The 13,706-nt window shown below is 38.4% G+C and overlaps 1 protein-coding gene across 2 annotated transcripts in view; it reads left to right on the forward strand.

Annotated features, from left to right (window-relative positions):
- tfcp2 (transcription factor CP2) overlaps positions 1-5,079 on the forward strand; it is a 40,260-nt gene extending 35,181 nt beyond the window's left edge. For both annotated transcript variants that reach the window (XM_083570540.1, XM_083570541.1), the window contains 2 exons: positions 3,754-3,805; positions 3,899-5,079. In XM_083570540.1, the coding sequence (XP_083426666.1) occupies positions 3,754-3,805; positions 3,899-3,936 (90 nt within the window). In that variant the 3' untranslated portion in view covers positions 3,937-5,079. The remainder of the gene's footprint in view (positions 1-3,753; positions 3,806-3,898) is intronic.
- The last annotated feature ends 8,627 nt before the right edge of the window (positions 5,080-13,706 follow it).

Below are 13,706 nucleotides of genomic sequence, written 5' to 3' on the forward strand. Positions count from 1 at the left end.
AGAACTGAAGAGGACCCGCAAGGAGGAATGGCAGAGGATCCCCAAATCCAGGTGTGAAAGACTTGATGCATCTTTCCCAAAAAGACTCCTGGCTGTATTAGATCAACAGGGGGCTTCTACTAAATACTGAGCAAAGGGTCTGAATACTTAGGACCATGTGATATTTCAGTTTTTCTTTTTTAATAAATCTGCAACAATGTCAACAATTCTGTGTTTTTCTGTCAGTATGGGGTGCTATGTGTACATTCATGAGGAAGAAGAATGAACCTAAATGATTTTGGCAAATGGCTGCAATATAACAAAGAGTGAAAAATTTAAGGGGGTCTGAATACTTTCCGTACCCACTGTATGTATTTATATATATATATATATATATATATATATATATATATATATATATATATATATATATATATATACACACATACACTTGCAATCAGAAATATTCAACCCCTTAAGAGTTTTAAGGATTTATAAATACAAATTTTTTAATGAGTTTAGTGATACATAAAATCAACACAGAAAATGTATGATGTAGTATTTGTGTGTTTATTCATCCCCTATATAATATTGTTGTTTTTAAAGCTTTCTGACAGTTTTTATGGCCTAAAGTGGTGTTGAATCATCATGAAGTCTTTGGGAACTCTATAACGATCCTTCATTTGCTTCAGCTGTGATGCAAAGCTGAGAGAGGAGATTATTTCATCACATCTGAAGGGCCTTGGGTATAAGAAGATTTCCAAAAGAGTTAACATTCCAAGAGACACCATTGGGAGCATTATAAGGAAGTTTAAAACTTATGGAACAGCTGCAAACCTTCCTGGCCATGGAAGAAAGCTCACAATTTCATTTACAGCTAAGAAAAACCCTGTGTTACTGCAAGACAGCTACAGGATGACATGATGAAGGCTGGTACAAGTGCTTTAGTGGCAACTATAAGACGTGCACTGAATAATCAAGGACTTCATGGCCGGAACCCAAGACGCACTCCAATCTTGACCTCCAGGAACATCAGGAGTTGACTAGAATATGCCAGGAGGAATTTGGATAAAACTACAGAGTTCTGGGAGACAGTTCTATGGACTGATGAAACCAAACTAGAACTTTTTGGACATATGGACCAGCGGTATGTCTGGCGTGCAAAAGGTCAGGCTTATGACCAGAAGAATACCATCCCCACAGTCAAGCACGGAGGTGGGTCAATAATGATGTAGGGCTGTTTTTCTGTGGCAGGAACTGCCAATCTTGATTGTGTACCTGGCATCATGGTTTCCCAGAAATACCATGTAATTTTGAAGAAGAACGTGATGCCTTCTGTTGACAAATTAAACCTTGGTGATCATTGGATCTTCCAGCAAGACAATGATCTCAAGCACACCTCCGAATCAACCAAAGCTTGGTTGGGAAAAAGATGCTGGAGAGTCCTGGAGTCGCCTTCTCAGTCACCAGATTTAAATCCAATTGAACATCTTTGGTGGGATTTGAAGAAGGCAGTTGCATCACGGAAGCCGTCAAACATCACTGAGTTAGAGGCGTTTGCACGTGAAGAATGGGCAAAGATTCCAATCAAAAGGTGTAGGAAGCTTGTCAGCACTTATCGAAAACGTTTGTTAGAAGTTATCAAAACTAAAGGGCGCTCCACAAGGTACTGAAGCTGGGGGTTGAATAATACTGCACATGCTCATGTGTTACAAGACTTACAATTTTCATTTGAAATTCAAAGTTAAGTCCACTTCTGTTGTCAAAATAACTCACATATGTATCAATCAGTATTGTTTGTTATTTGGGGGTTGAATATTTCTGATTGCTAGTGTGTGTGTGTGGGTGTGTGTGTGTGTGTGTGTGTGTGTATATATATATATATATATATATATATATATATATATATATATATATATATATATATAATATTTAATCTCGACTAATAGCATGATTGTCGCTCTTTAAAATTGTTGAAGTTAATGCTGTTAATGTTCAATGGGTCAGGACTGTCAAAAGTGGGACCAACACAATATTAGGCAGGTGGTCATAATGTTATGCCTGATCTGTGTGTGTGTGTGTGTGTGTGTGTGTGTGTGTGTGTGCGTGCGTGCGTGCATGCGTGCATACCGTATATTATATACTTTTTTGCTTTTGCTGCCAAAACAGTCCTGACCCATTGAACATTAACAGAATAAACTTTAACAATTTGAGCGACAGTTGCTCGTCTGTTAGATCGGAGATTGGACCACACAGGCCACTTCCCATGTACATCAATGAGCCTTGGCTGCCCATGACCCTGTCACCGGTTCACCACTGTTCTTGCTTTGGACCACTTTAAATAGATACTGCAGAACAGGAACACCCCACAAGAGCTGCAGTTTTGGAGATGCTCTGACCCAGTCGTCTAGCCAACACAATTTGTCCTTTGTCAAACTTGCTTAAATCCTTAAGCTTGCCCATTGTACCTGCTTCTAACACCTTGCCTTTGAGGACAAAATGTTCGCTTGCTGTTTATATATCCCACCCAGTAACAGGTGCCATGATAAAGAATCAGTCTTATCTGATTCTTTAGAGCATCTTTCTTTCAGAGCATCTACTTAGCTCAATGCTGAATAGACATCTTTTGTGGAGAGTGATAGTGGGTTGCTGGTATAAGTCAAGTCAGCATTTAAGATGAAATGTCCAGAGTTGTGGAAGTGGTCTTCAATGTGAAGTGTCTGTGTGTTTGGCTCTCCTAATACCTTTTTTTTTCAGGTTGGCCTTGGCTCTGTTGTAGTCCTGTACCCTGCCAAATTTAAAAGCACTATCTCTTGCTTTCAGCAGAAGATGGACCTCAAAGTTCAGCCACGGCTTATGATTAGGAAATCATTTCATGTGTTCGACGGTAGACACTTTGTCAATGCACGTGTTAATATGGTGCAAAACAGAGGATGTATATATGCCAATGTCTGTGTGAGAGTCCAGTGTGGACTGAGAGACTAACAACTGTTGCTGTGGAGAAAAAATTGCCCTCTCTGGGCATACCTTCACTGTCTTCACAGCTGGTTTGATCAGTAGGTGCATTTACATGAAGCATTGTAATGGGTTTTAAAAGTCCAATCCAAATGAAAATGCTCCATATAAACACCTCAATCGGAATATAAATGCCCAAACCGCATGAAATTGTAATCTCTTTGAAAGGAGTGGGATAATTAGTGTAATTGGATTTTTGACGGTCTCTTATTTTGGGACCATTAACCCTCTACCAGTCCACACAAAGGTTTGAATGACTGGCAACTCATGCGAAAGTTTAGTTTCCATTGCAGGTCACTAAATTCTAGCATTACAACCCGCTTCCACCTGCCATTTTGACTGAAAGCGTGTAACATGTAAACACCATACTGGATTAGATAATGTCTCATATAAACAGTCTACTGAATCTTTCAATATGAGTGATTTTAATCGGAAAGACAAAAAAGTGTACATTTAAATGTAGCTAGTGGTGTGTATTTGGGAAGCATAAATAAAGAGAGGTGATGAGACTGGCCCAAATTGAGGAGGGGAATGGCCGTTTATGCCTCAGGTATGTTTTTATATACCTGGTCCATTGTGTTGTCACCTCCGGTAGAGCGGAAGACTGGTAACGCCTTCGTTACTACTTTTACTAGACTTGTATATTATTAGTATGCTACAAATTTTTTTTTATTAATTTTTTTTTTTAAAGAAAAATTTAGTTAGTTAAGCACGTTTTAAGTCTGTTGTATGACCTAATTAAAAATTTCTTCCACACAGATGATTCAGAACTTTCAGGATGAGATGTGTTTTGTGTTGGACACAATGAAAGGTAAATTAACTGTAATTAACCAAATATGTGAAGGTAATTGTTTCCTAATTTAGTAACATTTATTATTTCTCGTTTCTGTTTCTGAATTTACAGCTGAGACGAATGATGGCTATCACATTATCTTGAAATGAGAACGCAATCTGTGGGAGGAGAGTCAGCACTGGTTTACAGCAGACTAATCTTAATCAGTATGCTTCCCTATTCTCTTCCTGGATCTTATGATTACGATTGTTTCTTACAATTGTATTGCTCAGGCAATAGAGGCCTCTATTGTAAAGTGGAAATTCATCTGGCCTGTTCTAAAACCTTACAGTCTTAGTCTGTACTGCCAGTACTATCAGAAAGCTGATTTTATTGTTTTGCATTATTACTTTAGTTATCATTACTTTTTAAAATCTATTTTCTTTGATCTCTATACATTTATTGTATGCAACTGTGTGCCAGAGCCTGCTGTCTAAGAATGACTGAATGGGTTGTTGTAGATTTAGCATTAGCAGACATCCAATCTCTGAAGAGTTTTGCATCCTGTGCCTATATTCCACCATTTATCAGCATTGCAAGTTATTTGCATAGAAAAGGCAAAAGTCATAAAAATAATAGACTCAGCAATTACTCCCAAAAGGCCCATATGTAAATGCCTTACTGAAAATGTGGTTTCAACATAATCTGTCAGTGAGGTCATTTGTAAATCATGTTTATTGTTTAAAATGAATTATTTCAGTAACTTCCCCTGGCTTGCCAACGTGAAGAAACGTAGCACTGCTACATATACTTGTTACTTTTCTATAGCTCAATTATAATCAAGTAATTTCTTCCATGTAACAAGTAATGTTTCTTTAAACTCTAAACAATCTAAGTAACATTAATTCAGTTGCTAATTTACAACAGTGTTCACACACTACATTTTTGTTGAATATTCTATTATACTGTTCGTCTGAACGTAAGTGGCCTTAAAGGGCATTACTTCCAGCAGATTATTATTATTATTTTTTTTTAGCTTGGCAGTTTTTTTTCTTTTTAAACATATGCTTATCCTTTTCAAGTTTTTACAGAGGTATGTTTAGAACATCATGCTTTATGTAAGTAAACCAGCAGCATTGTGTTGATCATTGCAGTACAAATTAATTTGGTGTGAAACCTGTAAGTGTTTGTGAAGGTAGAGCAGGTTAGCTGTGTTGGATGTATGCAAGACAGCAATATGAAAAGCATTGTCTATCTGTTCCCCTTTTCCTGATGTCCATGCAACAATTAAAACAATTTACCAATGGAAAAAACTGTTTGCTTGTGTGTCAGTTAATGTTAATGCTAGAACTTGAATAGACTCCAGTTAATAGTAATAGCTTTCATTCTTTCCTATGGGGAATTCATACTGAATGCATTCAAGTGTATTAAGGTAAAGGGTATAAATGATCTGTTATCTAGATAAGTGGACTGGAAGCAAAATAACTTGTTGCAGGAATGCCTAATTGTATTTGGCAATGCACAAATATATTTATCATGCAGTGTTTATTATTTTTTTTCCATGAACATTTACAGTATTAGTTTGTGGACTTTTAAAAATGCCATTTGGGAGAAAAAAATCTCTTATTGGTGTACAAAGACAAATGATGTCACTTATTAATCAGAGATTTCATTTCTTCATTTGTCTTCTCATCATCTCATCTTTCACAGATTTAAAGGTTTCATTAGTAAACCACCCACTTAAAATGTTTGAAAACATCAGTACAAGTACATTAAATATGATTTATGGAATATTTCAACATTTCTACCTAGAAAATAAATACACCATGCGGTAAAAGCTTTTGAAACAGCCAGAAAAGGTACATGAGATTTGTGGAACATTTCTGCCTACAAATAAACTCATGGAAATGATGCATGAAATCTTAACACAGGTGGTCTGTGAAGACAGATTTATAATGTGAGGTGTGAATGGCTCAGCATCTTTAATGTCCACATGCCGTGTGTGATCCAGTCATCCAGGATGCATGTTCACGCCCTGGGATCCATGACATGACTGAGTAAGAACAGGAACTCGGTGCCGCCCAGATGAAGATGGGTTCCCTCTTGAGTCTGGTTCCTTTCAAGGTTTCTTCCTTATGCCATCTCAGAGAGTTTTTACATATTTATTCTTTATCAGTGCATTATCTGTGGAAAGCTGCTTTGAGACAATGTTCATTGTTAAAAGCGCTATACAAATAAAAATTAATTAAATTCTTACAGTGTGTACAATACCTATGATCTTTCACCTTATTTTGCTGTCTCATTAATTATTTATTGTTTCCTTTGCAATTTCTGTACCAATTGCACATTTGTTTATAAACATATCTAATTAATAACTAGGATCCACTATGCCCTATGACAGGGATACAAGTCAAGTCAAGTGAAGTTTATTTCTATAGCGCTTTTCACAACAGAACTTGTCTCAAAGCAGCTTTACAGAATTTAACTGTTTAGGTCAAAGGTGTGCCATAATCCCTGAGGGGCAAATAAATCTTTAAACAATACAGAACACTGGAGAGTGAGAACTAACATGAGCACTGGATTATAAGTAATGCTCTTTCTACAGTCTCATACAGTCATTTGTGTTTATAAAACTAGGAGCTACTGAGCAACTCATGAAATAGCTCAACATTTGTGATCATCATAGATCTAACACCAGCTTCTCCATGCCAGAGCCTTTAAACACTCAAAGATGTCCAATGTCAAAACTCTAACTGGCACTGGTACGTCTCTAGATGGTTCAGGATGTTTGGAGGCATCTACTTCTTTAAAGGTCCACAATCTTCATATAAGGTGGGACATGACTGGGGCTGAAGCAACCTCAGAATGCCTCGGGATCCTGACCACAGCTGAAGTGAGGAAAACTCTATGCAGAGTTAACCCACGGAAGTCTGCTGGACCTGACAACATTCCTGGCAGAGTGCTCAGGGAATGTGCAGAACAACTAGCAGATGTCTTCACTGACATCTTCATCATCTCCCTGAGCAGCGCCACTGTTCCTACGTGCCTCAAGACGACGACCATTATTCCTGTGCCGAAGAAGTCTTCTGTCTCCTGCCTCAATGAATATCGTCCCGTTGCACTCACACCCATCATGATGAAGTGCTTCGAGAGGCTCGTCATGAGGCACATGAAGACCCAGCTCCCACCCGCACTGGACCCCATGCAGTTTGTGTATCGTCCAAACCGCTCCACGGACAATGCCATCTCCACAACCCTCCACCTGGCCCTCACCCATCTGGATAACAAGGACTCTTATGTAAGGATACTGTTCATAGACTTAAAGAAGCTGAGCCTACTGGGCGTGAACACCTCCCTCTGCAACTGGATCCTGGACTTCCTGACTGAGAGACATCAGTCAGTACGGATCAGGAACAGCATCTCCAGCACCACCACACTGAGCACTGGAGCCCCTCAGGGCTGTGTGCTCAGTCCACTGCTGTTCACTCTGCTGACTCACGACTGTGCACCAACGCACAGCTCGAATCATATCATTAAGTTTGCTGATGACACGACCGTGGTGGGTCTAATCAGCAAGAACGATGAGTCAGCATACAGAGAGGAGGTGCAACGGTTAACAGCCTGGTGTGGAGCCAACAACCTGTCGCTGAACGTGGACAAAACGAAAGAGATGGTTGTTGACTTCAGGAGAACACAGAGTGACCATTCTCCACTGATCATCGATGGATCTTCAGTGGAGATCGTCAAGAGCACCAAATTCCTTGGTGTTCATCTGGCGGACAACCTCACCTGGTCACTTAACACCAGCTCCATCACCAAGAAAGCCCAGCAGCGTCTCTACTTCCTGAGAAGGCTGAGGAAAGCTCATCTCCCTTCCCCCATCCTGACTATGTTCTACAGAGGGACCATCGAGAGCATCTTAAGCAGCTGCATCACTGCCTGGTTTGGGAACTGCACCGTCTCGGATCGCAAGACCCTACAGAGGATAGTGAGGACAGCTGAGAAGATCATCGGAGTCTTTCTCCCCTCTATCATGGACATTTACACCACACGCTGCATCCGCAAAGCACACAGCATTGTGGATGACCACACACACCCGTCACACACACACTTTACCCTCCTACCATCAGGGAAACGGTTCCGAAGCATTCGGGCCGTCACATCAAGACTGTGCAACAGTTTTTTCCCGCAAGCCATCAGGCTCCTCAACAAACATCTGAACTGAACTCTTTTTCACACACATACACACTTACACACAACTGAGTGACTGATCTGTACAACCGGACTGAACACACATACACTTCGCACACCCAGGTTTCAGCACCATTCACACCTTTCATTATCGCAAAATGTTTACATGCCGTTTGTTGCTGATCTTCCGGGACTTGCTCTTTTTGCACAATATTCTGTCCAAATCCTTTGGTCACTGTTCAGTTTATTTTGATTGCTGCTATTGTTGAATTGCACAGTTCTGTTACATTTTTCTGCTATTGTAGAATTGCACAATTCTGTTAACATTTCTCTGTTTACATTTTTCTGCTACTGTGCACCTTATTCTGTCACGACAGGTTTTACTGGCGGAGCTATTGCTGTTTTTATTTTTATATTTTGTGTATTGTGTATTGTCCTGCACTGTCCTGTGTTGTCTTGCACTGTCTTGTGTTGTCCTTTGCACTGTTTGCACCAGTTGCACACATGCACTTTATGTGGCGAGGATCTTAGTTCTTGGCCCTGTGTTCTTCTGTTCTGTGACTGTTGTTTTATGTTGTTTTATGTAGCACCTGGGTTCAGGAGGAACGTTGTTTCATTTCACTGTGTACTGCATGAGCTATATATGGTTGAAATGACAATAAAAGCGACTTGACTTGACTTGACTTGGATGGGTAAAGAAAGAGAAGCAGTGGAGAGGAATTAGCGTAGCTGCTGTTCATGATATTAACAGCACAAGTTGATAATGTGCATTTGATCAGATGTACTACAGATATGTGATGTGTGTTATGTGTTGGCTTTGCTAAAAAGATACGTTTTTAATCTGCACCTAAACTGGGAGAGTGTGTCTGAGTCACAAACACTGTCAGGAAGACTATTCCAAAGTTTAGGAGCTAAATGTGAAAATGCTTTACCACCTTTAGTGGACTTTGCTATTCTAGGAACTACTAGAAGTCCGGAGTTTTAAGTTCTCAGGAAACGTGACTGACAGATTGTAGCATGTTAGAAGACTAAGTGTTAGACAAATGCTCTAACATTTGACAATGTGATGCAAATCTGAACTGAGAAATAAACAAGCATACAGCAATTAAAATATTAAATTGTTAAGAATAGCAGCTGATTTAATCTAATTTTCATCCTACTTTTGTTTCCATGTCATTTGGCAGACCCCCTGCAGAATATCTCGTTATAATTTATAGCAATGAGCAGATGAGGGATGGGGCCTTGCCAGAGTTTATGATGCTGCATGCATTGCTTAGGACCTACCCTTGTGGCTGTCAATATGGGCAAAATGTTGTGAAAACCTAACCATCACAATTCAATTTTGATTTGTGAAATAGACATTCATACAAAATAAATAAAAAAATTATGTATGAAAGTATAAGGTATAACTAAGCATAAAAATAACAATATAAAATAAAATACAGGTAGTCGTCGACTTACTACCACAATTGAGACCGACAAATCAGTCGTAACACGATTTTGTCGTAAGTAAAGTAGGCTATATTTACAGTACTGTGAAATGATGCCGGAAGCTGGTACACACTGTCGTACGCCACGGCTAGCGGCGTAGCCGCGGCATACGACACTCGTAACACGATTTGGTCATAAGTAGAGTAGGCTATATGTACAGTACTGTAAAATTACGCGGCTAGCAATTGTGGTCGTAAAGTCGAATGGTCGAAAGTTGCATAGGTTGTAAGTCGACGACTACCTGTATACGTATATATATTCAATTCAATTCATTCATTTTTATTTGTATAGCGCTTTTAACAATAGAGATTGTCTCAAAGCAGCTTTACACAGATAGAAATTCCTTAGCACTTAAGAGGGTAGTTTAAAGTCCCTTAAGTATCTCAGATGGTACAGACGCTGGCGGGGCTTCCTCACCAGGGTGTTGTTGTGACGGGACTATGATGACGACAGGTCCTGCATGATGTGAACACCTGGGTAGCGGAAACAGTCCGCTTTCTTCACTGGGGTCCCATTGATGATTAGTGGCTGGTATGACCGTCCTGCTTCGTGCTGAAGTCCACTATTAACACCTTAGTCTTGTTGACGTTCAGGAGAAGCACCATCTCTCCAGGTTTTTTTTTATCTGTAGGTAGGCCGTCTCATCATTGTTGGAGATCAGGCCACCATAACAGTGTCATCAGCAAATTTGGTGATTAGGGTGGAGTTGTGGCCACACAGTCATGAGTGCAGCAGGGGGACTCAGAACACAACCCTGAGGAGCTCCAGTGCTGAGAGTGAGCTTATATTTCGCCCTTCATCAAACTGTTGCCACACAGTTGGGAGCACACAGTTTGTTTGCTGAAGCTTTGCAAATTTTCTTCACCAAACTAAAAACTTAGATCAGAGTTGTTTTCTTTGTTCTAAGTGAGGTCCAGAACAGCATGATTTGTCAAGGCGGTTGTGGAAGAACTTGAGTGGCCACCTTTTCAAATTCCAAAATCTAGTAAGCCAAAAGCATGAAAGTTTTAAAAACAGCAATCTGTGGACAGTGGTTCGTATCATGACAAAACACAACAAATTAAATACACATTTACAGCTTAAAAAAGAAAAAGGAAATTAATTCCAAACCAGCTGATATACACGGTATTGGATCTTTAATATTTAGACATTGACAACATTCTAGTTATTTTACCTGCCAAATGACAGAATATTGAAGTTGAAAATTAAATACGGAATATGATTTTTAAAGTATAGATCCCATGCCCCCCTTAAGGATCCAAGGGTAATTGGACATTTGTCTGGTTATATTTTTCAGGTGTGTTATTCTCTCATTATTTTAATTATTTCACATTGTTTACCACAAGATGTAAGCTATTAGGTAGCTTTAAAAACCAAAAGCCAACACGGTGTGCCAAAAAAACATATATAAATATATTTCCAATCCAATAATTTTCTGCCTTTGTTAACAATGAGTAGCCATTGGGACCATTGGTGCAATATAATACATTCAACACCAAAATGTCTGTTGCTGAGATATTACACTTCACACCTAATTGGTAAATAAGATTAAATCTTGTTTCTTATCTTTAGCTCATGCTGCTAAATATATTAAACAAGCTTAATGTCAATATATAAAAGAATTATGAGATACTGATAAACTGAGAAACTTTTTTCCCCATCATGATCTCATGATGCTTTGATCCAAATGACCTGATCAAATATGTAAGAAAAAAAGGTTTTTATTAAATTTAAAATTGAAAAACATTTCTATTTAGTGGAATATAGAACAATCAATACAGGATGCATTTATTGTGCTTTACAAGGAATCAAGAAAAAGCAGACTAACTGCAAACCATTTAAAGCTTTACCAATTATTAAATAAAATACATTTCCAGATGGGATCACAAAACACATTGGAGTCACCTAGTCATTCACTTGACTACAGAATTTGTTGCTGAGAGATTACTGAAAGACTTCCCGGGATGTGGATTAACTGAACCATACATCTGAGATCAAAATTCTGAGAAACAATTTATTCTAATTTCTTTCAGTTATCTATGACATTTGGTTGAAAAAGTTCACACCATTGCTAAAAAGTTCCTTTACTTTTTGTTTGGCAGCTTCACCATCAAATTTGTTTACACTATTGAATAACCATCAACTCTTTTTCATTAAGTAATTAAAAGTATAGTATATCACAAAAATATGCTGCCAGTGTGAAAGGAACCTGTTAGATATAGGCCTAAAATTCTAATTTTTGCTAATTAAACTCTTTTAGCTACTTCCCACTCTGCAAACAATTTGGATTCAACATGATTTATGGCACCATGTTCCTCTGCCCTCAGCCCCCTTTGACAGGTGTCTCAGAGATGTTTCATGAATGTAAGCAGGAGAACATGCTTGCTGAGCATCACTGAGCAGACGCACTGATAAAACTGTTTAGGGGTATTATTGATCCCCCTCAAATCCAAATGGTCCAGCATGTTTGAGGCCTTTTGGGTGATAAGCTGGGCTTCCCTTGAGAGCAGTCTCAAAAGGTAGACCACCCAATGTGACACTGGCCACACCCAAGCTCCTGCAGAACACTTGAAAATATTGACATATGCTTCTAGGTAATTTGTGCAAACTCATATTTTTGGGGCATTGCTGGAATGGGATAGTACTCACCAGTTGTACCAGGGTCCATAACACTGTATTACTATTAATGCATGCATAAACTCACCTAATTTGGATCTGAATGCCTTTGAGCAGTGAAATGATCAACAATAATCTTTATTCTATATTTAGATGAGCATGTTGCATTTTATTTAATCCAACTATCCAACTATTAATTACTACTAATAGTAAGCCTGAAAGAGACTCTTAAAAAAGAGAATTCAGTCATGTGGTAAAATATTTTTTTAACATGGAATGCAAGAAATAGGGTTCCATAAGCTTTGCATTACAAACATCAGACTTCAGGAAAGAGTTGCCTGAACTGTAACCCAATGAAAAACTCAACCTACTTCCTCTAAATATTACATATTCAACCTTTGTTTAAGCAGATTTGACAAAATGGAATACATTTTCAGCAGAGCCTTCACAGAAAATAGTAAACAAACATGTGCATTTTCATCTATTTCAGCCAAGAGTCTCAGGTTTACAGCTAAAGTCATGTGAAAATTAAAGTCCGCATTGATTCGATTCTATAGTTTTACATATCAGGACATAATAAAAATAATTATTAGGTCCAGTCTTTAGTGTAAATACAACTTCAGATGAACATTATATATATATATATATATACAGTGAGGAAAATAAGTATTTGAACACCCTGCTATTTCGCAAGTTCTCCCACTTAGAAATCATGAAGGGGGCTGAAATTGTCATCGTAGGTGCATGTCCACTGTGAGAGACATAATCTAAAAAAAAAAAACAGAAATCACAATATATGATTTTTAACTATTTATTTGTATGATACAGCTGCAAATAAGTATTTGAACACCTGTCTATCAGCTAGAATTCTGACCCTCAAAGACCTGTTAGTCTGCCTTTAAAATGTCCACCTCCACTACATTTATTATCCTAAATTAGATGCACCTGTTTGAGGTCGTTAGCTGCATAAAGACACCTGTCCACCCCATACAATTAGTAAGAATCCAACTACTAACATGGCCAAGACCATGATCTGCTGCGCCAGATGACCTGGCCTCCACAGTCACCGGACCTGAACCCAATCGAGATGGTTTAGGGGTGAGTTGGACCGCAGAGTGAAGGCAAAAGGGCCAACAAGTGCCAAGCATCTCTCAGGGAACTCCTTCAAGACTGTTGGAAGACCATTCCAGGTGACTACCTCTTGAAGCTCATCAAGAGAATGCCAAGAGTGTGCAAAGCAGTAATCAAAGCAAAAGGTGGCTACTTTGAAGAACCTAGAATATGACATTTTTTAGTTGTTTCACACTTTTTTGTTATGTATATAATTCCATATATAATTCCACATGTGTTAATTCATAGTTTTGATGCCTTCAGTGTGAATCTACAATTTTCATAGTCATGAAAATAAAGAAAACTCTTTGAATGAGAAGGTGTGTACAAACTTTTGGTCTGTACTGTGTATATTTATATTTATATATATATATATATATATATATATATATATATATATATATATATATATATATATATATATATATATAAATATAATGCAGAAGACACAACTAAGTACACATTTACTGCTTCCATTGCATTTAGGAGACTAAGTAGCAGCCAGGTGCTCCTAATCAAATGCGCTTGATAC

The sequence above is a fragment of the Silurus aristotelis genome, assembly GCF_946808225.1.
Source record: "Silurus aristotelis genome assembly, chromosome: 19".
In the NCBI taxonomy this organism is placed as follows: Eukaryota; Metazoa; Chordata; class Actinopteri; order Siluriformes; family Siluridae; genus Silurus; species Silurus aristotelis.